At 51.7% G+C, this 26,294-nt stretch overlaps 10 protein-coding genes across 10 annotated transcripts; 6 read left to right on the top strand and 4 right to left on the bottom strand.

The window, feature by feature from the left end:
• Positions 1 to 141: 141 nt before the first annotated feature.
• PENARI_c009G08898 (snoRNA-binding rRNA-processing protein NOP14) lies at positions 142 to 2,922 on the top strand (the record flags this gene model as incomplete). Its single annotated transcript, XM_022631972.1, has 2 exons — positions 142 to 429; positions 484 to 2,922. 2 exons carry the CDS (start codon positions 142 to 144, stop codon positions 2,920 to 2,922), a joined length of 2,727 nt encoding a protein of 908 aa, XP_022488162.1.
• Positions 2,923 to 3,261: 339 nt separating this feature from the next.
• PENARI_c009G05543 (uncharacterized protein) lies at positions 3,262 to 4,990 on the bottom strand (the record flags this gene model as incomplete). Its single annotated transcript, XM_022631866.1, has 3 exons — positions 3,262 to 4,299; positions 4,363 to 4,719; positions 4,775 to 4,990. The coding sequence occupies 3 exons, from the start codon at positions 4,988 to 4,990 to the stop codon at positions 3,262 to 3,264; spliced, it is 1,611 nt and encodes a 536-aa protein (XP_022488352.1).
• A 342-nt stretch (positions 4,991 to 5,332) lies between these two features.
• PENARI_c009G10263 (putative G-patch domain protein) lies at positions 5,333 to 6,492 on the top strand (the record flags this gene model as incomplete). The annotated part of the gene is made up of 2 exons (XM_022632014.1): positions 5,333 to 5,425; positions 5,515 to 6,492. 2 exons carry the CDS (start codon positions 5,333 to 5,335, stop codon positions 6,490 to 6,492), a joined length of 1,071 nt encoding a protein of 356 aa, XP_022488277.1.
• A 342-nt stretch (positions 6,493 to 6,834) lies between these two features.
• On the bottom strand, positions 6,835 to 7,731 carry PENARI_c009G12083 (uncharacterized protein; the record flags this gene model as incomplete). The annotated part of the gene is made up of 1 exon (XM_022632069.1): positions 6,835 to 7,731. The coding sequence occupies one exon, from the start codon at positions 7,729 to 7,731 to the stop codon at positions 6,835 to 6,837; it is 897 nt and encodes a 298-aa protein (XP_022488288.1).
• Positions 7,732 to 8,472: 741 nt separating this feature from the next.
• Positions 8,473 to 9,233, bottom strand: PENARI_c009G06493 (uncharacterized protein; the record flags this gene model as incomplete). Its single annotated transcript, XM_022631897.1, has 4 exons — positions 8,473 to 8,523; positions 8,576 to 8,682; positions 8,775 to 9,053; positions 9,143 to 9,233. 4 exons carry the CDS (start codon positions 9,231 to 9,233, stop codon positions 8,473 to 8,475), a joined length of 528 nt encoding a protein of 175 aa, XP_022488152.1.
• A 259-nt stretch (positions 9,234 to 9,492) lies between these two features.
• PENARI_c009G08259 (uncharacterized protein) lies at positions 9,493 to 11,061 on the bottom strand (the record flags this gene model as incomplete). Its single annotated transcript, XM_022631952.1, has 1 exon — positions 9,493 to 11,061. One exon carries the CDS (start codon positions 11,059 to 11,061, stop codon positions 9,493 to 9,495), a length of 1,569 nt encoding a protein of 522 aa, XP_022488370.1.
• Positions 11,062 to 11,971: 910 nt separating this feature from the next.
• On the top strand, positions 11,972 to 14,449 carry sip5 (Sip5p; the record flags this gene model as incomplete). Its single annotated transcript, XM_022631904.1, has 2 exons — positions 11,972 to 12,343; positions 12,398 to 14,449. The coding sequence occupies 2 exons, from the start codon at positions 11,972 to 11,974 to the stop codon at positions 14,447 to 14,449; spliced, it is 2,424 nt and encodes an 807-aa protein (XP_022488296.1).
• A 931-nt stretch (positions 14,450 to 15,380) lies between these two features.
• PENARI_c009G03065 (MFS transporter) lies at positions 15,381 to 17,209 on the top strand (the record flags this gene model as incomplete). The annotated part of the gene is made up of 4 exons (XM_022631798.1): positions 15,381 to 15,456; positions 15,506 to 15,871; positions 15,943 to 15,999; positions 16,047 to 17,209. The coding sequence occupies 4 exons, from the start codon at positions 15,381 to 15,383 to the stop codon at positions 17,207 to 17,209; spliced, it is 1,662 nt and encodes a 553-aa protein (XP_022488210.1).
• Positions 17,210 to 17,831: 622 nt separating this feature from the next.
• Positions 17,832 to 21,212, top strand: PENARI_c009G11352 (uncharacterized protein; the record flags this gene model as incomplete). Its single annotated transcript, XM_022632048.1, has 1 exon — positions 17,832 to 21,212. One exon carries the CDS (start codon positions 17,832 to 17,834, stop codon positions 21,210 to 21,212), a length of 3,381 nt encoding a protein of 1,126 aa, XP_022488427.1.
• Positions 21,213 to 23,636: 2,424 nt separating this feature from the next.
• farB1 (putative C6 transcription factor (Ctf1B)) lies at positions 23,637 to 26,239 on the top strand (the record flags this gene model as incomplete). Its single annotated transcript, XM_022631736.1, has 3 exons — positions 23,637 to 23,836; positions 23,886 to 24,061; positions 24,114 to 26,239. The coding sequence occupies 3 exons, from the start codon at positions 23,637 to 23,639 to the stop codon at positions 26,237 to 26,239; spliced, it is 2,502 nt and encodes an 833-aa protein (XP_022488386.1).
• Between the last annotated feature and the right edge of the window lie 55 nt (positions 26,240 to 26,294).

Genomic DNA, 26,294 nt, shown 5'->3' with positions numbered 1-26,294 from the left:
GAGTTGGAGATGGATGCGGAGAACGTACATGGCAGAATCCTGATCGGCGTAGACCGCGGAGGCGGTGAACCTGATTTTTTTGATGGGATCAAGACCAGAGAAAAAAACTGTCAACTCTCGATTTGAGTACACCCATACATAATGCCGCCCTCTCAGCTAAAGCAGCTGAAGGCCTCCCTTCGTGACAACGGAGTTCTTGGTCCTCAGAAGTCCAAGAAGGAAAAGCGCCAAAATGCGAAGACCGGCGTTGGTGCGAAGAATCGCAACCAGCGCGAAGTCGCCCTGCAGGCCATTCGAGATCGATTCAATCCCTTCGAAATCAAGGCGCCAAACAAATCGACCAAATTTGATGTTACCACAAGAGATGGCAACTCGACCGCTGGAGGAGGCGCTCGCCCCGGTGTTACTAAATCACTTGGTGAAGAGAGAGTAGGTGTATTGCTTCCGAGGACCGAGAACTTTCGGCTGACCTTTGTTTGTTAGCGTCGTGCCACTCTTTTGAAAGAGATGAACAGCCGGAACAAGATCGGTGGACTTGTTGATCGCCGTTTCGGTGAAAATGATCCCACCATGACACCCGAGGAACGAGCCGCCGAGAGATTCGCCAGAGAAAACCAGAGGAAGATGCGCAAGGAATCGATGTTCAACCTCGAGGATGATGAGGAGGAGATGCAGCTCACTCACATGGGTCAGTCTCTGTCCTTCGACGGACCTATCCAGGATGACTTCGATGCGGAAAACATGGAGGGTGCAGAATCCGACGACGAGACTTCGCGTAAACGGAAGCGGTTCCCAGATGGTGAGGATGCTGGTGACGGTGAAGACCGGGAGGACTTTATTGATTACGAAGATGGAGAGCAGCCGGGGCGCAAGAAGAGCAAGGCTGAGGTCATGAAAGAAGTCATTGCCAAGTCCAAGTTTTACAAAGCGGAACGACAACAGCTCAAGGATGATGACGAAGATCTTCGTGAAGAGTTGGATAAAGAGCTTCCTGACCTCTTTGATGCCCTGCGAGGCTTCAAGGCTCCTCCCAAGCCCGAAGCACCTAAGCAAGATTTCTCGGAGATCAACCCTGAACGAGCTGCTATGCTGCAGAAGAACGACGGCAAAGATGCTGAGAAGGAATACGACCAGCGACTTCGGCAGTTGACCTTCGATAAGCGATCAAAACCCACAGACCGCACGAAGACTGAAGAGGAGAAGGTAGAGGAAGAGGCTGAGCGCCTGAAGAAACTCGAGAACGATCGTCTTCGAAGAATGCGCGGCGAACAACTCACCGATGACGAAGGAGAGGAGCAAGGTCAGGACTTTGACGATGAAATGCCCGACGATGAAGAGTCAGACATTGATGATGCCATGCATTTCGGTCTTCCAACCAACTCCGGTCAACGCCCGGAACTGGCCGTTGAAGATGAAGATGACTTTATCATTGATGATGATCTAGTCGAGACGAGATCAAACGCCAGTCTTTCCATTGACGAAAGCGACATCGAAGAGGAAGAGCTCTCAGAAGACGAGTCTGAAGGGCCCGATGGAGAGGACGAGCTCATCAATGGCATTGATTTGCCAACAGACGATGCTGCCGCCGCATCGACTGCTGTTGAAGTCAACGAGACCGCCAACGGAAAGCTCGCATTCACCTACCCTTGCCCTAAGGACCACGAAAAGTTCCTGAGTATTATCAAGGACGTGCCTGTCGAGGATGTTCCTACAGTTGTTCAGCGTATTCGAGCCCTGCACCACCCCCGACTTCACCCTGACAACAAGGCAAAGCTCGCTCGCTTTGCCGAAGTTCTTGTTGAGCATGTCTCTTACATGGCGAACCAGGACGAGCAGCCTCCATTTGCCATTCTGGAGAACATCCTCCGTCACATCCACTCTTTGGCTAAGACGCATCCTCTCAATGTGGCTCTCGCATTCCGTGCACGTCTTCGCGAGATTTCCAAGGAACGCCCTCTCGACCTCCTTCCCGGCGACCTAATTATTTTGACCGGTATCTCAACCGTCTTCCCTACATCTGATCACTTCCATATAGTGGTCACCCCGGCTCACCTGTGCTTGGCGCGGTACCTGGGCCAGTGCTCTACTACATCCCTCACGGATCTTGCAAAGGGCGCATTTGCCGCAAGTCTTTGCCTCCAATACCAGACGGTCTCAAAGAGATACATGCCCGAGTTTATCAACTACACTCTGAATGCCCTCTGCAACCTTGTTCCTACGGAGTCTACCCCCAACTTCGGCGCCTTCCCCTACAGAAAGTCACAGGAATCCGTTCAGCTCACACCCTCCAAGAAGGTCATCCCGCGTAAGCTGCAATTCCGCGATGTGACCTCCTCCCCCTCCGACACCCAGTCAGAGGAAGTCCTCAAGATCTCCCTCGTCACCACTTTCGTGACCCTCCTCGTCAACGCCTCCGACATCTGGTCCGAGAAATCCGCCTTCACAGAGATCTTCACACCAACCCGTGCCGTCCTGCATCACCTCCGCAGATCTCTCAAGGGCAAGATCTCCAACGCAGCCTGGACCCCCATCGTGAACAGCGTCGGAACAGTCGATACTCACCTCAACCAAGCCCGTCGCGCCCGTCGACCTCTCTTCCTGCACGACCACAAACCCCTGGCCATCAAGACCGCGATCCCCAAGTTCGAGGAGAACTTCAACCCAGACAAGCACTACGATCCGGATCGCGAGCGTGCCGAGTCCAACCGTCTCAAGAAGGAGTACAAGCGCGAGAAGAAGGGTGCTATGCGCGAGCTCCGCAAGGATGCCAGCTTTGTTGCCCGCGAGAAGCTGCGCGAGAAGAAGGAGCGCGATGCTGAGTACGAGAAGAAGTACAAGCGTCTTGTTGCCGAGATTCAGAGCCAGGAGGGCCGTGCTGCCAACGAGTACGAGCGCGAGAGGAATGGTCGTGGCAAGCGGTAATCTTGCATTTGCATTTGGTTTTCTGCGTTTTCTTTCTTCTATCTTATATTGTTGTCCTGTGGGGCAGGTATATACACATTGTTCATCTGGCGCAAGGCTGGGAATAAAAGTCATGTTCATTTGGATGTACTCTATCGTATTTGTACTTAGTAGACTTGTAAGGTGTAATCTAGCTGACTTCATGAAGAAATCAGATGTTAAACCCGTAGCACCCCCTGGTGTTACTAGAGATGGAATAAGCAGGTCATCAGATTGCCATACGTTGCCGCGCAATAGTTCAATAGAAGGCAAATCATCCACAGCTATGTTCACTCATCAGTATCCAGCAACACACTTGAACTACTGATGCAAATCAACCCCAATACCAATCAAATATTCACACCGAGCCCTCTGATCCGAAGACACAGTCTCCATCCTAGTCTCACCCGTCCGAATGAAAATGCGTTGGTGTCCCCCATCCTGTCCCCAAGTCCGCCATTCAGGGCTTGACTGAAGCCGATGCCTATTCGGATCCAGAGACCTGATAAAGCTCGTCCAATAAGCCTGCATCAATGGCACGATAGCTGCATTGGAGGTAGTATATGAGGCTGGTGCACCGCCACCGGTATTCTCAGGACCCCAGATGGCGTTCACTTCGATCGTATGAGATGTGCCTACTCCCGAGCTCTCGGCCGCTGGGTCTTGCACTGCGTAGTGATAGTTCCAGCTTGGGACTCCGGCTGCTGCGTAGACAGTGGACATGTCGATTCCAGGGCAGATGTATCGTATTTCACCGTAGGCTGTGCTTGCTGGCCGCCAGTAGTCTCCAGCGTTTGGGAAGACTTCTGTTTGGTTTTCGGTGAGATAGATGCTGTTGATTTTGGATAATTGGGCTTTTGTCATGTATGGGAACTGGTTTTTGATGAAGGTATCAGCTTCGGCAACACTTGAGGTGCTTCTAGGCACGAAGATCGTGCCTTCGTTCGTGTCGTCGCCGAATATCACTGGTACTTTGATGAATTTGCCTTCGTGGAATAGGCTATATGTGTGATCTGGTACCAGGTCTTCATCAATTGTGGGACTGTACAGGTACAACGGCTTGCCCGGTGCTCCAGGGTAGGGTCTATTAACGTTCTTCTGTTGTAAGGCGTTGACGTCGAGGTTTCGCAGACACGCCAGTGTATCGTTATTGCCGTTGCACCCAGTCGCATTCACAAGCTCATTGTATGCGAATTGGCTTTCGGCTACATTGAGCATTGTAGCAAAGCTTTGTGACTCGGCTGCAGCTGCAACAAAGAGACCTTCGTCTTTGCCGCCATATGCTGACAGCATGAGAGTCACAGAGGCAGCGCCTGCACTGTCGCCGCCAATGACGACGTGGTTGGGATCACCGCCAAACTTTGGATAATGTCAGCCTGTCCCGCCGAAGAGGAAAGGAAGTCATCTTGACCTTTGACTTACCTTGCTAATATGCTTGTGAACCCACTTCAGAGCCTTTCGCTGATCTTTGAGTCCATTGTTCAAGCTTCCTCCTGATACAACTTCTTCTCCGGCGAGAAAGCCATAGGGACCAACACGGTAGTTGAATGTCACCACCACAATGTTGTTTCCAGATGCCTCGATCAGACCAGTCCCGTTGTAATTGGCATTTGAGTTCTGCGCAAAGCCACCGCCTTGAATAAAAAAGTAGACAGGCAGTTTCTTAGATCCAACTGCTCTCGTAGGTGCGTAGACATCTAGGAACAGGCAGTCCTCTGAGGTTCCTGCTGGGACAGTTGTTCCTTCATTTGATGCCGTGGGAATGCATATACTCCCATGCTAGTGAAATGATCAGTAGCCGTCAACACATAGCGAGATGCAGTCCATAGATTACCTCAGTCGCTTGCTGAACCCCGGCTACAGGCAAAGGGTCTTGTGGCGCTGCAAACCGTCTCTCTCCCACGGGAGGAGCAGCAAAGCGTATGCCAAGCCATTGAGAAACACCAGTGGAAAGCGAGCGGCCTTCGTAGTTAGCATATCCCAGCTTCACTACTGGAGAAGTGGCCGATGCCACGGAAAGCAGTGCGAATGTACACAAAAAGTGCGCCATAATGACCGACACACCGATTTAGAGCTGACACCATGGCTTTTAAAAAAAGGCGCCCTCGGCCCCGGGACTCAGAAGAAGGGCCGAAAACGGGGGCGAAGACGGGATAAAAATATCCACTGAGGGGGAACCCCTGAGGGCAGTGTAGAGGGCAATGTAGAGGGCAGTGTAGATCTTAATAAGTTATAGAGCGCCCAGAGTGCCCAGAGACCACTACTCTGCATGTGTGCAGGGATGGACAACCAGCTCCACTGTCTTCCCCGCAAAAAGCTAAACTCGGCGTATTCTTTGTCCGCCAGATCTCTTCTTCCTCACCTCGGTCTAGATCTCATTTTTGTCTACGCCATGTCTGATGAAGATGATTATATGTCCATGGTGATTGAGGAGCCCACTCAAAAAGAGACCTTCACCCAGAAAAAGCGCCGCGAACAACGAGAGGTAGGCCCTTTCCCCAACCCAACCCAGCGCTTTCACCTCGAGCTAGTCATATCACAAGAGCTTGTCCTAACATTCCAATTGCAATATAGGCCGAAGCCCGCGGCAGAGTCCCTTCTAAAGCCGAACGCGCCGCACAAGAAGCCGCCCGCCGAGATGAAGCTCTAGCAACCAGCACCCTCAACCCTACTAACAAGGGCTTTCAGATGATGGCCAAGCTTGGATTCAAACCTGGTGAATCACTTGGGAAACAGGCACCCGCCACCAACACAGAAACAGCCTCCGACTCCTCGGATAAAGCGCGCTCGGAGCCGCTGAATCTCATTTTCAAAGAGAACCGCGGGGGTATCGGTCTGGATACGGAGAAGAAGCGCAAGATCCGTGAGGAAGCTGAAGAGGCGGTCAAGAAAATCAAGCACGAGGAGGGCACTTATCGGGATCGCGTGCGCGAAGAGCGTGAGTTGAAACGGACCGAGGCGCAAGTGCGCGCTGCGCAGAAGGTTGCGGAGAGGTTGGAGGCGGAGGCCGAGGCGGAGACAACAATTGAGAAGGGAGACGGAAAAAGGCAGGACCGGAAGTCTACTGAGAACGAAGACGAATCTGCGCATCGTGACGGGAATGCTGACGACGAGCCAGCATCTGGCGCCGGTCCCAAGAAAGCAGCCCCTATCAAACCCACCTCTCAAATTAACGTCCTCTACCGTGGTCTTATCCGTGAGCGCGAAGAGCGCGATCGTGACCGCCAAGTTCGCCATGCTCTCCAGTCTTCGCTCCCGTCATCCTTCTTCCCCAGAGCGCGGCTGCCAGAATTTGACGATCCGACTATGGATCGAGAAGACAAGAAGGCCCTTGGTGAAGTTGACCAGAATACGTCGGCATTGGAGATTGAGCTCGAGGAAGAGGACGAGGAGCTTGATGCTTTCAATGCTCTCGAGCCCGCCGAGCGGCTAGAAAAACTGGTCCTATTTTTGCGTGAGAAGTACAGGTATTGCTTTTGGTGCAAATACACCTACGAGACGGATGAAGAGTTGGAGGGTTGTCCTGGCCTCACGGAAGAGGATCATGACTGATTCCCGGGTGGTGTTCATGTATTACATTGGAATTGATGACAGCGACAAGCTGACAATTGGCGTTGTCGACTTCTACGGATTTGTATCTCTTCGCGGATGCACAAAAGGTATTCTCATTATAAACATGCAGCTTCGATCTCCCTGGTTAAACCATGATATACAAACGAGGTCCTTGGTATCATAAAAAAGCACACAAAACCGAAAAGAGGAAAGAAAGCAAAAAAAAAAAAAGAACTATACTAATGGTCTCAATAGAGCCTCGGAAGCCTGACTCCCTCACGCGAGAACATGCAATATATACTCAACGCCCTCAAACCAAGCATTCCAATAAATACACCCATCTCAAGCAACACGCTCAAGCAACACCTCCAAAGACCGATTCTTGCACTTCTGCAGCGTCTGATAGCACCCCTCACAAACGCGTAGACAACAAAACACACAGCGGTGTCGGATCTCAATGTCGAACTTTTGGCACGCAAAGCATGGCAAGGGACACCACACGTTCTGCGCGACTGGCATGTTGCGATGCTCCTGGAAGCATCGGAAATGCACCTTATTCAGCTTCGGCGCCACGGGCTCGACCTCCGGCGGGACGAACGGCGATGGAGCCAGATCGCGTTGTGGCATGGCTGGCACGTCTAGCGGGGGTTCTGTGCTGTCTGGGGTTGGGATAAAGTCTTCCAGAGCTGGGGAGGTGGCTTCTTCTTGTGCTGGGAGGGATTTCGGAGGCGAGAGTGTGACTGGTGGTGCTTGTGCTTGTATAGGTTCTGGTGCCGGAACTGGTGCCGGTGCTGGTGCTTGCTGGAAAGAGTTCAGATCTGGTTGAAGCTGGGGCTGGGGCTTTGGCTGCTGCGAGCGCATGCCCGTTGTACGAGGTTGGCTTGGGCTGATTGGGCTTGGAGCTGAGGTTGGGGCAGGCACTGGGACTCGCTCAATTGGGCGCCGGTCTGGGACACCATCGCGGGGGGAGGGGATTGGAGGGAAGTATGGATTGACTTTCGGGGCTTGCAGCACTTCCTTCGGGGGAGAGGGCAATTCCTTGTCCGGCGGAGGCGCCAGCTTGGCTGGTGGAGGAATATGCTGGGCTGACTTGGGCGTTGAATCGTCGGCAGGAACGGACTCGGTGGATTTCTTGCTGTGGAAGGAGAATTGCGACTTGGCCGCTGCGCTGGACTTCATCGCTGTGAGCGATGGGACGCGCAGGCCCCGCGGGCGCTTCTCTGAATCGAAAATGGCCATGTTCAATCAAATAGTTCAAAATTGTATATATCGGTATTTGGTGGATATTGCGATTATCGACGCCACCGTTTGATTAGCACGGGCCGATCTCGATGGGGTCTGAGATAGAAGAGAGAGAAAAAGAGAGAAGAGCGATATAAATACAATAACCGGAGGGAAACGAGAGAAGAAGCGACAGGTGAGAAAGCAATCTTAATTTGCGGTAACAGGTTTTCCCTGAATCCACTCCGATCCAACAAATTTCGTGTTTAGTCTGAGATTAATGCAAGTGTATATGTAGCACCGACACCGATCACGCTCTGCAGAATCCCTTAGGTCCAGTCCGAGATTCTCTCACTACATTCCAACCGGGTCCCTCCAAATTCCGCGATACAGGCACGGTGTAGCCCAACTTGATGCTATAGGACGAACACACCTTGTTTCAACACACCCCTCAAAGGTGGGGGCGATTGGATGAGTCGCAAATTAAACGTGAGAACGGAAGAGAGCGCTAACTTGTTAAATCCAATAGATCTTGCTAGTGTTTCTTATCCGAATACTGCCCCTCATCGCTTATCCATTCCACATTATTCCCTGATATGATGGATCGACTAAGTCTCAGCCACAATCTATGGAGATCTCACGTTCTTAATGTCATCATTTACCCCTTGGTCAATAGGCAGATTTACATTGTACTTCATACATTGTACATGGGGTGTTATTGCAGCTCTTTTAACAGACTTATAGGGTACATGTTCCATGTCAATGATCCGGCTCAGCAACGGGTATGTACGACCTGCGTTCTCGTGCGGCCTGCCCTATAATTAGTCGGGATATTTCTGTATCACTGAACTCGTGGACCTACCTCAACGTATCGCTCAATCCATGGCTTGCAGGCTGCCCAAGCAAGTAGCCCAGCCGTCGCGAAAATGAAGATAAACACCACTGCCTCGTCCTTTCGGGAGTCCCGTTCTACAGCGCAGAGCGCGTCAGCATATATTGTAACACCACGCGATGTCCCCTCTTTCATTTCTGACCGCTGATTCCTTTCGTCGATCACTTACGAAAGCAGGTGGTGAACACGTCGTCTTCCTTAGCGCCTTTGCAAGTCGGTAGCTCGTAGTCTAGGCAGAACTTGCGATTGCAGTCATTGCAGCTTAGGGACCGGTACGTCTGTGCTCGCTTGCTATATTCATCGGTGTGCTCGAGTTCTGAGCTGGCGAAGTTGCGCTCGTAAAAGTGGAGGACGTGGTCGATGCCGGAGGAGGTTTCCGACTTGGCGGGGTCCAGGGGAATAATAGTGCTATTGGAGAAACATGTGCATTTGCAGAAGGACGTTGGTGCTGGAACATAGAGTGTTAGCTGAGACGATCAGGGACATTGCTTTTTGGATTGCAGTTCGAGTGCCTAGGGAACACAAGCTGGCACTTACTGGATGCCACTGTTAGGGATGTGAGGGCGAGAAATGTAAAGAGCAACAGCAGCAGCTGTATGCTGCGTTGTGCAGACCAAGCAGAAAACATCCTTGGCAGAACTGTTGAAGATGCGACAAGCTCGGTCTAGGCGTTGGTGACGACGCCAGACGGGTCACATGACCTACGAAGGACGGCGAGGTCACGTTAGAGTTATGAAGTTATTATGTTTAAGTTGGGTATTTAGAATTGCAGGATCAAGGATGTTTGTTTCAATTACTTGTATATATCAGAGGATGAGCTAAGGACAGCGTCTCGTTATGTATGAACACCAGATCAACTCAACTCTGGCCTCTCATTGGCATTTACTTCATGACTTGCCCTTGAGTCCCTTCTTGCGGTTGTCTCTCTGTCTCTGTTCCTTGGCAGCATCGCGTCTTCTCTTCTTCCAGGCGCGGTTGTTGTCACCCCGATTCTCCCAGAACCATTTGGTGAATTCGGTCTCATCTTTGGTTGCGCCAGCGTCTGTCCGAGGCTTCACTGGGCTATCAATGGATGAATCCTCGGAATCGTCCTCCTCGTTCCATTTCATCTGCTTGGTGGCAGCTGTAGTGTCAGGAGTAGGAGCTGCGCTGCGCTGGCGCCGGTCTTGCAGATCGTGCTTCGTGAATGGCGTGAACGGTGTTTGGGGCTCAGCGGGTTGAGACTCATTTTCTGATTCGATGTCGTTACCAAAGAAACTGAATCCAGCATCTGCCTTCGGGGCTGGTTGCGCCTCGGCTGCTGTCGGGGGAGCCCGCTTGAAGAGAGCTTCCAGTGGATGGACTTCCTTTGCAGTTGAATCCTGTTCCACTTCTTTCGCAGCCTCGCTGGCTACCTCATCCGAGTCCGATTTTTCCAGCATCTCCGCCTCGGAATCAGCGACTTCTGGAGACTTTTCTTTCTCTGTGATGGCTAGCGGTTTGGTATCCTCTTCCTGGACAGACTCGTCTGCGCCCTCGGAGCTCGATTCATCCTCGCTGTCTGAGTCACTGCTCTCATCCGAAGATGAAGCACTTGATGAGGTATAATCTTCGGACTCTGAGGATTCCTCCGGGGTCTTCTCTTTCCGCGAACGCTTTTTCTTGTCGGCACTGGCTGAGTCCTTGACAGCTCGGCGGTTCTCCTTGGTCCCTGGGACTTGCCCTGGTCGGTAGTTGTCCTTCTTGATTTTGTCGTTGGCTGTTTCTCTCAAAGTACCATCAGCATCCACCCAGCCTTTGCCATCTTCAAAAGTAGCTGTGAGCGGTGTGCTTTCCTCCGCAGTGCGCAAAAAGCTCGGTTGGGTCACTGTCTTCGCAAACTCATGAACGACAGTCTCTTTGGAGGATTTCTTCTTCTTAGCTTTCTTATCGTCGGCAGCTGCATTGGATGCTCGGTTGGGTGGGACAGTTGCTCGGAACAGGCATTCAGACTTGTCGGTGTACTTGGACTTGGGTTGTAATTTCTCCTCCTTGTCCTTCTTGCCCTTCTTTTCTTTCTTCCGTCTCTCCTGCTTGGCATCGCTGGATTCTGTCCAGCCTCTCTTCACTTTCCGATCTGCGGGTAGCTCGAAGCCGTCCATCACACCATCCTCCAGTTCCTGCTTCTTCGACTTTTTGGACTTCTTTTTGGAGCTGGAGGCTTCAGGCACTACCTCTTCCTCCTCTCGGTGTCTCTTTTGAGGGCGGGCGGGCTCCACCTTGAACTTCTTGCCCTTGAGAATCGAGCCGTTCAACTTCTTCTTGATCTTATCTGCCTCCATGGTCGGTAGAGTGACGTATCCGTAGTTGTTCTCGGGAAAGGTAGGGATTTCGTGGAAGGAGATTTCCGTGGCTAAGCTACGAATAGATGCTGGTAGCACAGAAGGAAGAATATCCGGGGTGAGAGGTGTGATATGCAGTCTGGTCGTTTCAGTCATTGCCGCGCAGAAAACCCTTCAAATGAGTAAGAATGGGAAACGGGAAATATCAACAGTCACAGATGCATGGTCTGTGTAATTATGAAGAAATTCTGCAAAGCTTCGACAAATCTCCAACTTTTTTTTTTTGAGGGAAAAATAATGTACAGACCGGCTTTATGCCACCGCCTTCTCAATGTGGACGATGAGTGGTCGAACGTTGACGATCTGATGTTGGCCTGAATTAGCCTTGGTGCCTTGGTGCCTCGTTGGAGTCGGGTATCGGCAAGTAGAAGGTACTTGGTCCTAACCGCCCGCGGGGGCCATCAGTCTTGTATTGAATACATGGGATCTGCATCTGCAGGTGACAGGCAACTTTTAACTTCCTTAATAACAGCCCTGATGTAATGCGCATGACCTGTTGATGACGAAGCACACGAGCATATCCATGGACGGTTGCTATATATTGCAATGCTTATACTGTGTAGCGCAGGGCTGGAGGTAAATGGATAGTACACCGTATTATGTTATGCAAAGTAGCCCAGACTCTAGGCTCTACAGCCCTGTAGCCTCGACCAGTCCAAAATAATAAGAAAAGGCATCCGCCACTTCCGGGGTGTTTCTGGTGTTTCTTATAACTTATATGATCTCCTCGGCTTCACGGGACCGTTCTTGTTCACCGATCTTCCCCAGTTACTCCGGACAGATCACAACCCCCGCTCCTAAAGTTACTCCTCTTCCTCCACACTTTAGCTTCTATGCTTGTCTTTTCTCACCCTTGCATTGTCTTCTTTTGTTCTTGACTCGGTCTGCCCCTCTTATCCAACCCCCTCCCCCTTGGGGGCCTTTCCCCATATTCTTTCGGAGTTATCGCCGTACCGAGCCCGACTTGCGCCCGACGCCCTTCCTTCCACCTTGAACAAGGCCCAATATGGGTAATTCACAGACAAAGGAGTCACGCTCCGCGGTCCCATCCCGTCGCCGAAGTCATCAATGGTCTCCCGGCACTTCCGAGGCCTCAAGTCGTCCATATCAAGGGTCTCGGTCGGCAAGAGGAAGTCGGCCGGACCTGTCGATCTTGGGGATCGGGAGCAGTCATGATCGAGATGTGGCCACACTAGAGCATCGGCGGGAAACAAAACAAGAGCGTGAGGCCCGCCGCCTCGAAAAGGAACGGGTGGCCCGTCTCAAGGAACGAGAGCGCAGTATGAAGGAGGAGCATGTCGATGGAGGCTATCTTGTGACACAGGGTGTGTACGTTGGGACAGAAGATTTCAACAAGGCAGTGGTGCGCCAACTAATGGTAGGTTTCTGGCGACCGTCGCGATGCGATATGGCTATGGCTGACAGCGATTAGATTGAACGCCGATTAGCTCCCTTCTGGAGGGGCCTCAACGACTTCTCGGAGTCATGGGCGGAGCATCAACTCATGGCAGCTGCCCGAGGCATGCCCATCCCTCCTCCCGATGAGATCCCGCCCGAACTAGAGTACACCCTACCCAAGGCTGCGGATAAGACGCCTGCCGATGCGATGAATATCCAGCACCTAATGGTGCCGATCACATCCAGGTCGCAATCCTATAATTCAGACCATTCGCAACCTTGCAACCCCGCTCAGTCATTACCCACCGCCTCCCCGATTGCATCAGGGACATCGACCTCTCCTCTCTTCCGAACCAGGGCGAAGACTCTGGCTGCTCTGACTACATCCTCCAAACATAACTCACAGACAGATCTCACTCCTCGAGAGCTGCAACTTCCCAAGGATCCGTTTGTTAACGGACAGCCGATCGAAGTCAACTTGTACAAAGACGCGAGCGAATGTCCTATCTGTTTCCTCTACTACCCGCCATATCTGAACCGCACGCGATGCTGCGATCAGCCTATTTGCTCGGAGTGCTTTGTGCAGATCAAGCGTCCAGATCCGCACCCTCCAGAGCACGGCGAGCCTGATCCGGACACCCCTGCTCCCGCTGAGGGAGAACAGGCGGAGGAGTCGCAGCTGGTTTCGGGGCCCTCTTCGTGTCCCTTCTGTGTCCAGCCGGAGTTCGGAGTCACCTACGCACCGCCCGCTTTCCGTCGGGGCCTGACTTATGGAGCGGATCCCAGCGCTCGTTCGCCCAACTTCACTTCTCCTGTATCTTCCACATCATCTCTGTCATCTGCAACTGCAGCCATTCCAGGTCGCCGCCGGGCCACCTCACTATCCGCCAGTGACCCTGGAGTGGTCACAACAGACAGGATTCGCCCCGACTGGGCCACGAAACTCGCAAACGCCAGAGCCCATGCGGCACGACGATCGGCCGCAGCGACTGCTCTCCACACAGCTGCTTACTTGATTAATCCCAGTGCATCTGGGAGTGACTCACGTAGCTTTGGCATTGGACGCCGGGGACTTCGAAGGGCTACTAATGGAGAAGGGTATACCGGCCGGTCCGGATCGCCCGCTCTCAATGCCCTCGCTTTCTTGACAGAGCGTACAGAGCGTACAGAGCGAACGACGCCTCGTACAACTGCACAAGACACTGATTCTGCTTCGGCCGAAGAAGGGTCTGGTAACCTGGCGGCCCCGCGGTCCAGTTCAAGACGTAATCGAATTGATGATCTTGAAGAAATGATGATGATGGAAGCTATTCGATTGAGTTTGGCTAGCGAGGATGAGCGCCTCAAACGGGAGGAGAAAGAGGCAAGAAAGGAAGCTAAGAAGAGGGAGAAGGAGAAGGAGAAAGAAGCTAAGAAAGCGGATAAGGTGGCTCGCAAGACCGGCTTGTACAGCAATAATGCTAGCACCTCCGCATTGGACGTCCCTGGCGAGCCTGCCTTAGGCAAGGCGACCAGTAGTTCATCCTCTGTCATTGGCGAGGATGTCATTGGTGAAGAAATAGCTGCTGCGAACAAGGGCAAGGGAGTCGATCGTGCATCGCCGAGTACACAAGAACCAACCCCTTTGCTCTCGAATAGCCTTGCTCCGCCAGATCAAACTCCATCTGAGCCATCTCGACCCTCTCACCTGCGACATGTCTCCAGTGCGTCCTCGTCCTTTTCCTCCCTCATTGAAAACACGCCGGAAGAGCGTATCGGCAGCCATCCCGCAGCTGATAGCAACACGTCCCTCGAGCCAATGTTGAACTTCCGCAGTCTGGCTGCTGTCATTGGAGATGAAGAGAAAATGGATGAATCTGCGGAGCACGTGGAGGATACCTCGAACAAGCCGCAGGCAGAGGGTTCCTCTTCGAGTGCAGCTCCCTCGGTCCATCAGCCCCCGACAGAGGCAAGCCCTGAAACGGCACCGGTTGTTGAGTCGCACACGGAGGCTGAGGATGACCATGCCGGTATGCTACCCAAGGAACTTGAGACTCGCTCTGTTGAGATCACAAGTCCTTCGACACGTCCGGAGGCTACCTCGTGAAGCACCCGTATTTTGTTGTTTCAATTTGTCTTTTTTTTGGTATCTAAATACAATCCGGACCGCATGGCACGTATGGATTAGCCGGCGCAGGAGATTGGTTGTAACTGGCGAAGGCATTCATTTTCGTTTTCTTATGTCCGTTTCTCGTGTCTTGTCATGGCGAGCTTCCTCCATAGCATCATTTCTTATTTTCTCCATAGAAATCCTTCGCGGTTTGGCTTTCAGGATCACAATACAAGTTTATACGGGTTATTCCACGGAGTACAGTACACTGATCTGCGAGGTGAAACTAGTATTTGGTGTGTACGGGGCCATCTGATTGGTCGATAAGAGTTTAAGAAAGTAATCCAACGCCTCAGTGGAGCAGGCCAGCGGTTATCTGGGGTGAATTCTTGTACTGTAGTGTGATCCATTGAAGTATAATAACTACCATGAATATATGATAGGTTGGGTGGGTATGGCCACCGGGTTACAGGCACGCCACCCGAAGACTTTTTCACTGGCACGATGCCTGACCCGGTACATACAGTATATAGACCAGCGAACAAACCCCTATCCGAACAAATTGATATTTTACAAGCAATAAAACAAAAACGAGAAGTGTATGTGATATGTCTAGATCAGTAAATGTCCATGTTACATTAAGAAGATGTACCTAGGTAGGGTACCCTGGTTAGGATTCAGGTCCCGTGCTTGGCTTTGAGTAATGAAAAATGAAACCTTGGAAGACTCTTCCTTTTCCTTCCTTTTCCTTTTCCCCTCTCCTCTCACAGACGCCTATTGCCGTCAATCATCTGCTTTGAAGATTTAAGGATTCCACACATCAAAAACAAGCCCTACTTCAACGGGTCCAACATCGCAGTGGGAGAAAAGCTTAAAGTGACACTGCGGGGGTGGATAGCCGTAAGACCTTAGCTACTTCTGGAGGACGATGGCATTAACACCGCAGGCAAGATCTCCCATACCGCCCGACGACAACTTTCCCACAGCACAGCTCTTCCTCCTAGGTATGCCCTATTTCTGCCTTGTACGTAACAGCCACTGACATAAAACCAGCAATATGTCGCGTTGCAGAGCCCATCGCCTTGACCTCCATCTTTCCCTACTCGTGGGTGATGGTCAAGGACTTCCATATGGCTGATGGTGAGAATGCATCCTTCTACGCCGGCATTTTGATCTCGGCATTCTCGCTTGCCGAGGCTTTTACTGGTATGTTCTGGGGTGCCCTCTCGGATCGGCTTGGCCGGAAACCTATTCTCCTCTCTGGTTGCTTTGGCACCATGACTTCTTTGATTCTAGTTGGGCTGGCTCCCAATTTTTGGGTTGCTCTCGCTGGTCGAGCCCTTGGTGGTGCCCTGAACGGGAACATTGGGGTCATTCAGACAATGGTCGGTGAGCTGGTAAAACGGCCTGAACATGAGCGTAAGTTTGCTGTCCTCTCCACAGAAGTATCTATATATATAGGTCAGGTGTTAATGTTGTATCCCCTGCAGCTCGAGCATACGCTATCATGCCTTTTGTCTGGTCGATAGGAACAATCATCGGACCAGGTACGTATAGTTCTCTATGATACCAAAACACCTACTAATCATTTCAGCCATTGGTGGTTTGCTTGCAAAACCCTCTGAAGGATTCCCTTCCTTGTTCCCCGCCGACGGTCTTTTCGGGAAATTCCCCTACCTACTGCCTAATCTCGTTTGCTCTTTTCTACTTCTCCTTAGCATCATAGGCAGCTGGCTGTTCTTGCAGGAGACTCATCCGGATATGCAACCTGGCAGCGACACCACTCACGGGTATCTCGAACACCCGGTTGAACAACCTCTTCTGGCGACATCTGGTGCTACTGCCAACGCCGGCGTGGATCTTCGAGCGGAGTCTTACGGGACCTTTAATCAAGTTCAGCTGCATGAAGAGAATTGGAATGTGCAAGCCGATGGTTCGTCGCCTACCTGGAAGAGGCTGCCGAAACCCAAGGCTTTCACTTGGAGAGTCACCATGCTCGTCGTGGCGTTGGCTATCTTCACTTATCACTCAATGACATATGATCACCTCCTTCCTATTTTCTTACAGGATAAGAACACGCGAGGTCTTTCCGTTTTGTCTCATGGGCTCCTCGATATCCCAGGCGGAGTGGGTCTCTCGACACGGACAGTGGGTGTTATTATGTCCACTGATGGTATCATTGCTCTCATCATTCAGAGTCTCATATTCCCTCTGCTGGCACATTATTTGGGCATCTGGCGACTGTTCGTCGTTGTCACGGTGCTCCATCCAATCGCATACTTCATGGTCCCATTCCTAGTTTTCCTGCCCGGTCAATCGGTCTATGTTGGGATATATGCCTGCTTGATTGTTCGAAATGCTCTTTCGATTATCGACTATCCTGTTCTCTTGATTCTTATCAAGCAAGCCAGTCCCTCGGACTCTGTCATGGGAAAAATCAACGGTTTGACTGCTTCTGCCGGTGCCGCATCTCGAACTCTGGCCCCTCCAATTGCTGGTTTTCTTTACAGCGCTGGAGCGGAGATGGGCTGTACGGCCGTCGCCTGGTGGGGTAGCAGTCTCGTTGCTTTGGTCGGTGCCTTGCAACTATGGTTCATTCAACGCAAGAGGCATGCCTGGGCAACTGTGCACCATGCGACACCTTTCCATTATGACCAGGTTTCAGGGCATCCACATGATGAGATTGTTCATATCATTGTGAACGATGCCGATGGTGGATACGATGGCGTATGCTCAGAGACTGCAGTCTCACGTTGAGAAGCACACTTCAACCGTCAATGTCCATAATATGGCAAGTACATAGAAAGCTATCATTTAAGAGGGCTGTTTATCTGTCAGAAGCATTTGGCGCATTGAGCGATCGCACTACATGTTTGTATTTTAGAGTTTATAATGAGAATTTTTCAAGTAGAATATCCTTCGGATGTTACCATTGCTCCTATGTGTCATCTCCATTTTATTTTATACCATTTTAAATTGGAATGGTGCACGTCTTCCATATATATCATAGAGAACTATATATAAGATCACCACTCATGGAAATTTCTAGATTGACTTGGAAAATAAAACAGCAATAGTAGTCTCCTAAAATCAAGATAATACACCATCTTTCCAATTAAATACGACTCCTTACTACAATAGTGCATTTAATTATTCCAAGGGTATTAGGGTTAGAGTAAGGCGTGGTTGGGCACTTCCCGACTAGGACTAGCTTTGTTTACGCAGCAACGTCAACACGGCAACTCCGATATACACAAATCTTGCCGCTCAACCTTGACTCTTCAACTCAATCTGACTGGGAGCTGTGCTTATACAGTGGCCAGAGACGACTTTCTTACCACACGTTCAATTTACCTACCCTGTCCACATTGTTTCCACAATGTCGAATCCTCTTGCACCCCTCTCATCCTCCTATCAGAACGCGCGCGCGCAGTCTCCAATGGGCTCCTCGCCTTTCCTTCACAAGACCGTTGATGCCCCTGCCGGCTCTGCAATTCCATCAAGTCCCCTAAAGAGAGAATGGTCACACTACGCGGAGCCGAGTCCGAACGCTTACGACGAAAACGAGAACTACTACCCTAACGAACCCGAAATGGCAAATGAACAAGAGAATGACGAATTCAATGATGTCGAGTCCTATCAGAATACTGCCAGCTCACCGTTTCAGCCTGATGCGCGCGAAGACACAGTGGATTTCCAGAAGATGCGTCAAATGCGACAGACGTCGCCACTAGAACGCCCACAACTCGCTCCGTTAGAGGAGGAGAGCCCTGCAAGCTCTCCCTTTCGACCTACCGCAACAGACTACACCGTGGACTTTCAAGGGCTGCGTGAGGCGCATCCAATGTCACCTGGGTTGGACAAACGGCTAGCCCTAGAGGACCCGATGAGTTCACCATTCCGACCCGACGCCAGAGATGAGACAGTGGATTTTCAAAGGCTGCGACAAACACAGCAGGAGTCGCCTCTATCACGACCACGTCTTGAGCATCTCGAGCCAATGGGGGAAGAAAGCCCCGCAAGCTCTCCGTTCCGCCCTCATGCCAGGGAAGAGACAGCGGATTTCCAAAAGTTGCGGGAGGTGGAGCCAATGTCGCCAGGATTAGGCAAACGGCTGACCATGGAAGCCCCGACGAGCTCTCCGTTCCGCCCTGATGCGCGGGACGAGACAGTTGACTTTGACCGTCTGCGCGAAATGCAGAATTCATCACCCACTCTTGAGCCACCGCGGTTGACTCAGCCATTGGCCGAGGTTGACAGCTCTCCTTTGCGCCCTATCGCAAGAGATGAAACCCCTGTTATTCAGGAAGATGAGATGCAGCAGGAACCGCCTGCTGCTCCCCCACATTCCTCACCTGCTGTTGTGCCAAGTTCACCACTCCACTCCGAAGAGGAGGAAATTGTTGATTCGCATAGTCCACGCGAGATACAAGAGGTGCCCCCGGCAGTTCCTAAGCATCTTTCGCCCGCTAGAGCATCGAAGTCTCCACTCCGCTCTCAGGAAAGACGGGAGACAGTCGATTCGCCGAAACTACACGAGACCCGACAAGAGCCACCAGTAGTCCTTAAGCACTCCTCACCTGCAGTGGCACCAAGTCCATCCCTTCGCCCGGAGTTAACCCAAGAAGTTACCGAGTCTCCAAAGTTACATGGCCCACGAGAGTCACCCGCAGTCTCGAAGCATTCTTCGCCTGCGGGCCCTCGCTCACATTTCCGAACAGGCTCCAAGGAGAACACCCTTGAGATTCAGAAGCCGCTCCAAATCTCTCGCGCATCCCTTGTAAGCTCGAGTACAGCAACACCTCGCAAAAGATCGTACGACCAAACACCCCAGGATCAGGAAGATAATTTACAGATGAATGAGCGCTGCAAGAAGGGTATGACCAGCCGGGCAGATGTATCAGATGCGCCGGAGATTCACATCGACGCCGAAGAGGAATCTAGTGTCATCCACAACCACAGCATGTTGTCCGCTGGTGATGCTATTCATGACAGGTCAGCCATTGGAAACAGCATGATGGAAGACAAACAGAATGAAGGCATGAGCACAGTCCTCCACGGAGATGGCGACAAAGAAAATGTCGGTCACGATACAAACGAGCACTCCATAGTGGATGACTCAATGGACGACACCTGCTTGAGCACCTTTTCTGCCGTGCCAGACATGACAACCTTTGCAAAGCTCCGCTCCGGGTCGCCAATGAAGTCGATGCGAGGCAGCGCCGCACCCAATCCAGCTCATGGTATGGATGAGTACCGACGTAACGGACCAACCACCCCGAGTACAGCACGTCGAGCATACAGAGCTAGCGCCTTCTTCGATGGAAACTCGCCGGTGGATTCCCCCACACCCAGGCGTAAAGTGTCTCGGGACATGCAAAATCCAGTTGACTCTGCCAATTTGCTTGATTTTACCGACCAGATGAACTTCCATCCTCGCCAATCCATGCAGAATGCTCGCTTCTCTCCCTCACGGCGCTCACCTTTGCGGTCTGCCCGACAGTCTATTCGATCTCCCGGGAAGATGTCGTCTCTGTTGGACTTTGATATCCCGCCCGCGCCTACCCCTCGATCCATTCCCACGGTCACTCCACGTGAATTGGAGTCACTAAAATCTGGTTTCATGTCTGAGATTTCCTCGCTCAAAGCCACACTCAGTGGCAAAGAGGCTGAGGTCGCTAGCCTGAAGACAGCAGTGACAGACGCGGAGCGACGTGTCGGCGAGGCTCTGGAAGAGATCCGCAATGAAGCCGCGAACAAAGAAGCGCTCGAGATGGAGCAAGCTGAGTGGGGCCGTCAAGCCAAGGGGATGGAAAGTGTGCTGCGGTCGGTCCAATCTGAGTTGATGGAAGGCGAGCGTGAGCGGGAACGTCTAACTAAGAAGGCCGAAGAGGCTGAAAAGAGCAAGGAGAGGTTAGAGCGCAAGATCGTTGAGCTCGAAAGCCAACTGTCTGCTGTACGCGCTTCTTCCCTTTCTAGCTCTGCGAAAACTAGTGCTTCTCAACAATCCTCGAACTCTGCTGTAGATACCGCTCGGGAAGTCCAGGATGCCGTTGAAAAGGTTGCTCGAGAACTGCATACGCTTTACAAGGGCAAACACGAGACCAAAGTTGCAGCCCTGAAAAAGAGCTACGAGAGTCGCTGGGAGAAACGCCTGCGTGAGGTAGAGAAGAAGCTTACTGCTTCCCGCGAGGAGAATGAGCATCTCCGGGTCGAACGTGACAATGCACAGTCCGAGTCCATGGCTGCAGCTAACACTAGCCAATTTTCCCGTGAGAACGACGAGCACGAGGCCGAAAAGCGTGTCATGGAGGCCCAGATCAAGGGTCTGCAGCAGGAAATGGCTGCTCTCAAGGAGGATACTGAGCGTATCCGCTCGGACCTGAAGACTGAACGTGCCGAGAAGGGCGAGCTCGTCGCTGCCGTTGACGAGTGGTTGGCCATGCAACAGGCTCAGCCCGCTCCGTCTCAGCCTCGAAGCCGCGAGGCCTCTATTTCTTCTTCTGTGCATCACGATCAGTTGGAAGACCAACGTCAACCATCTCGCGAGGTCACCCCGGATGAGTTCAATCGCAGTGTCAGTCGCTCTGTGTCTGGCAGCATTCGTCCCCCTGCTACTGCAGAGAAGAGAACTCCGAGATTTGGTGCCCCCGGTGGTCATTCTCGCGGCAACAGTGGTGGCAAGTCTGGCATTGCGATGCCGACTCCGGGGCGTGGAATCATGGGTTCCATTGAGAGGATGGGTCGTGGTGGTGCTTAGACTCGATTAGAACTTATTCGAGTTGTTGATCTTGTTTTCTGTTTCTTGGATTATTCCCGGTCTTGATTCCCCTCCTGCAAATTTGATTAGGTCTGGAAATTAGTTTATGAGGTTTATGTTTACGTCTATGATTTGGTCTGTTCTGGTCAGAGATTATGAGTTGTATAATTGTACAATGAATGGAATGATGTAACGATTCAACTCTATTCAACGGATTTGAAATCCGTACCTGACCACCGTGCATTTCTAGACTTCCTACCTAAAGCCCTATGCTGGTTAAGCACATCCGCACCGGCATGGTTCAGAACCACACACGACCACGAATTTCTGTCACTTTGACTCTGTATAGATATGTGGGGAGTGTCATGCGCAGTATACAATAGCCTCTAGTTATAAGTTATAAGTGACTATAAGGTACAATAGATAGTTCACTATGAACTGTCAATGGGGGATAAGCAACCGGTGCCGAGTTCCATGCCAAGACTTCCCAATTAGGCCTGATGCTCCGGGTCACGCGCCTACATGTACAAAGGTTGAAACGTTTTTGCAAGTTTATCGCATTTATTCGCGCAGCTTAGACTCGAAAGATATCTGTTGCTCTGCCCCTCTGCCCCTCATTTAGCGCCATGACCCCCCCCAAAGAGGTGCAACCGCCACTCATTTCATCCTGATAAGCTGACAAGATGGCAGCTTTGATCGTGGTGGGGATACTGCGACCATTCCGTTGTCCCCCCGGGTCTCGGCATTCACCCCGATCTTGGAAAACGTGGGGTGAAACATGCCGGGGAAAGTAAGACGTGATTTACAGCGCCTCGATCGGTGGCTTTGAGTCCCTTATATCCGGTGGGTTGCTAATGTAAGTGCGAGTGGAGTGAGGGTAAATATGTACATCATTGACAGTCTCTGTTTGCATATGCAGAATCCGGTTTCTAGGTGTTCAGGTCTAGTGCAAGTATGCCTAAAGCGTCTTCCGGGTTTCCGAAGTCTGTTGAATCCGATTCGGAAGTAGGCTCGGCAATGTAAGTTCAAAGGGAGAATGCCGTCTACCCCAGACTCTGGTGATTCGCTGAGAATTCTGGGGCGGAAAAGGCCGGGGGATGTAATGAGAATACCATACACTTACTTACCTTTGCCACGGTCATGATTGGAGTCCCACAACTCCGTAATCTAGAAGAATTCTTCCATTTTCAGCCTATGACTTTTCAGTAAATACATGTGACTTCAATCACCTGAACTGAACTTATGATTCATCCGAATATCGGACGTTAAGCACGTGAAGTCGGCAGGCCGTGGAGTGCGGGATATAATCTGGACTCAGGGGATATTGGTGAACTCCGGAATTCCGGGGCTGTGGAGAGGATCCCGTTAGAGATTTACACGTCTTCTTACTGGGTCCTCATATTGCAAAACCAGTCGAAGCAAGCCTAGAGGGCGGATACTGAAGGCCTCGACTTCGTATTATTAATGGCTGCACCCAAATGGAGCCTATACGGAGACTATTATATCCCTCAATTTGATTTATGATCGTCATTGACTTATATCTACAGGTAGATATATGTACTCTGTAATTAGAGCTAACGGACTAAATAACTAAATAACGGAAAAATAAGAACTGTGGACTGTGGACGTGAAGAGTCCAAGGCTTGCGAATCCCCTGATTCACTGACCCGCTATATTCCCAGGATCGTCACGAATTTTTATTTCGGCGTATTTCGGAAATCCCACGGTCCACTCAGGAAAGAAAAAGGGAATAAATCATTAAAAGATTAAACCCTGTAGAAATAATAGAATAGAATCAAATAAAATAATACAGGGTTTCATTTGTGTTTATACTTTAGCATATAGCCGACTTAACCCTAACTAAAAATGAGAGAATATACGCGACTCTTCAGGATAGTCGACATCATTTTCACATGGAGACGATCCTGCGCACGTGTAATTAACAGGCAGAAAAGAAAAAGCAAAAAAGGAAAAGAAAAGACATGAGACACTAAAAGACCCAACAGAAGAACTGCAACGTGACCGGGCCGAGGGACGGTATACGGCACCGGACTAAGCCAGTTTCGGGGGGCAAAATGAGTAAAGTGACGCAGTTAGAGAGAGAGAGTGGAGGCGTGGACTTGTGGGGAACCCGAATCAGCTGTGTAATTTATTTCCCCGTAACCTTTGATCGTCCCAAACCTTGGCTGGTCTCGGACCTGGGGGCATCGTGACTTCTTTTACATAAAGGTTCATTTCCCCCCGGGCCTGCGCGCCTGAGGATTTTATAGATAGAATTCCACACTCTCCACTCTCCACTCTTCCTTACCCTCTCCACTCTTCTCTTGTCTTTTCTTTCATTTCTTCTGATATTCGTCCTTGGGTTCTCACGTGCTAGTATATAATTCGGATGTGTCCCCAATTCACTCAACTGCCATTGCGACAATGACCGACACCGAATCTGGAAAACGCAAGGCCTCCGGCCTTGCAGGAAATAATCGTCCTGTGAAGAGACGTGCCTCCAAGGCCTGCTGCTGTTGCCGTGCCCGCAAGGTGCGCTGTGACGTGGTAGAAAATGGCTCTCCGTGCACCAATTGCCGCCTAGATCAGGTCGAGTGTGTGGTGACGGAGAGTAAACGGAGAAGGTATGTGAATATGGAGACAACTTCAACTCAGAAGCTGACAGGTGTCTAGAAAATCTCGTGTGGAGACAGACAACCACCATTCTGAATCTCCAGGCGAGGCATCGGAGGAGAATCCTTTCCATGGCCGCCTCAGTGATCTATCAGGGTTGGCTGATATGGTCCCTACGTCGCCCTCGCAGGCTTCCGTGGATTTGGACCAAGGCCAACATATGCCGCATCTGCTCTGTTCGTATTGGCAGTTCGACTTGGGGAAATCCCCGGCTAATCGATTCTCCAGATCAAACACAGGCCCAGCGCATCGGTTCCGATGGCCGGCATCAACGCCGCATGGCCTCCAACCCAGCGGTTCCCGCTTCGATGCCGTTAGCCAATGTCACTACCCAAATACAACATCTTTTAGATCCCAACTTTGGCAACGCCCGAGCCGGATTCCTCCCAGACTACATTCGAGGGCTCCCTGGACGACTCCAAAAAGATGATATCGACTACCTGGCCATTAAAGGCGCCCTCACCATACCCGACGCGACCCTCCGCAATGAGCTGCTGAAGAGTTACATCCACTATGTGCATACGTATATGCCTTTGCTCGATCTGGAAGAGTTCCTGCAGACCATCGTCCATAACGATGGCATCCACCGCATCAGTCTGCTGCTCTTCCAGGCAGTCATGTTCGCCGGTGTGGCGTTCATTGATATGAAGCATCTGCAGGCTGCGGGCTACCAGACCCGCAAGGTCGCCCGGAAGGTCTTCTTCCAGCGTGCCCGGCTCCTGTATGACTTTGACTACGAGGTGGACCGCATCTCGCTCGTTCAGTCGCTTTTGCTTATGACTTACTGGTATGAGACCCCTGATGACCAGAAGGACACCTGGCATTGGATGGGTGTCAGTCTGTCTTTGGCCCATACCATTGGTCTGCACCGGGACCCCGGGAACTCTCGCATGGATGTGCGCCGCCAGCAGATGTGGAAACGCATTTGGTGGAGTACCTATACTCGTGATCGATTGATTGCGTTGGGTATGCGCCGACCGATGCGTGTCAAGGATGATGACTGTGACGTGCCCATGCTCACCCTTGACGACTTTGAATTTCATCCTTTCTCTCCCGAGGTCGTGGCGATGGTCGGCAACTCGGAGATTCTCCAGAATGTCGCCCACCAGCGCGAGCTTGCGTTGATGTTCATCGAAAAGGCCAAGCTGTGTCTCTGCGTCAGCCATGTGCTATCTGCTCAGTACTCGGTCTTGAGCCACAAGTTCGGCGGTACCATGGAGACTACCATGATGCTCGTCCCGAAGAAGTCCACTGCAGAGACTTTTGAGGTTCGACGCTGTGACCAGGAACTGGAGGACTGGCTGGCCAATCTCCCCATTGAAACTCAGTACACTGCATCCAACAGCTCAAAGCTGTCCGAGGTTGATGAAGTACTGCACTCACACCGCGCCCTGCTCAAGATGGTCTACCTCACCACATCGAGCGCTCTGCACCGCCCACAAGTCCTCCCAGCCCTCCCTTACCCTTCCACAGATGCCGAACTCCAAGATATGTCCCGCAACAAGGTCCGCTGCGCCGCCGTGGAGATCACCGCCATCGCCCAGGACCTGCACTGTCTGGACCTGACCCGGTACTACCCCACGACCGGAGTCACCGTCCTCCTCCCCGCAGTCATCATCCACCTCCTCGACATCAAGTCCAGCGACCCCAGCATCCGCATGACTAGCCTCCAACGCTTCTACCAGTGCATGCGCATCCTTCAGCGCCTGCGCGAGATCTACGCCTCCGCCGACTTCGCCACCTCTTTCCTCGAAGCCGCCATCCGCAAAGCAGGCATCCAGCTCACCGTCTCCCCCCAAGACGTTCAGTCCTCCCGCACCCGTCCCCACAAGTCCAACCCCACCGCGGATCCCTTCGTCTCACCTCCCTCCCGCCTCAACACCCTCACACCACCTCCAGACTCACTCGCCCAGAAGATTCCCGATCTTACCTATCCCAACCACACCGGAACTTCCGCGGGCGGACGGTCTACCGGCGACCTGTTCGCCTCAACACCACCCCACTCGGATGAAAGCGAGAATGGCAGCACGAACAACCTCAACCCAAATCTCAACCCTAAAGATGCTTTCACCATGCCGTCGGAAATGAGTCTTACTGAATTGATGGATCTGGCCAATGATGCCGAGGTCACTCAGAATGACTTTGATGCTTTGATCAACTTTGACGAGGCGAGCAACACCGACTTCTTCGCGGCTGATGATGCGCAGCAAAATGAACCGGAGGAGAAGACATTCGGGTTCAGCGTGGATAATGTCGCCATTCCGGGCTTTGATACTGAGCCTAAAGCAGTCGATTTCGCCCATCTGGCTGAGAATACCATGTCGAAGCTTGAGGCTACAGGAGCTTCAGAATAAATCGAATCATCTGAAGAACCTACAACGATACGATGACTGGTTTTGTTTCTCGATC

Source organism: Penicillium arizonense (genome assembly GCF_001773325.1).
Source record: "Penicillium arizonense strain CBS 141311 chromosome Unknown PENARI_contig009, whole genome shotgun sequence".
NCBI lineage: Eukaryota > Fungi > Ascomycota > Eurotiomycetes > Eurotiales > Aspergillaceae > Penicillium > Penicillium arizonense.
Note: the sequence above shows the minus strand (reverse complement) of the source record. Positions and strands in the feature narration are given on the sequence as shown.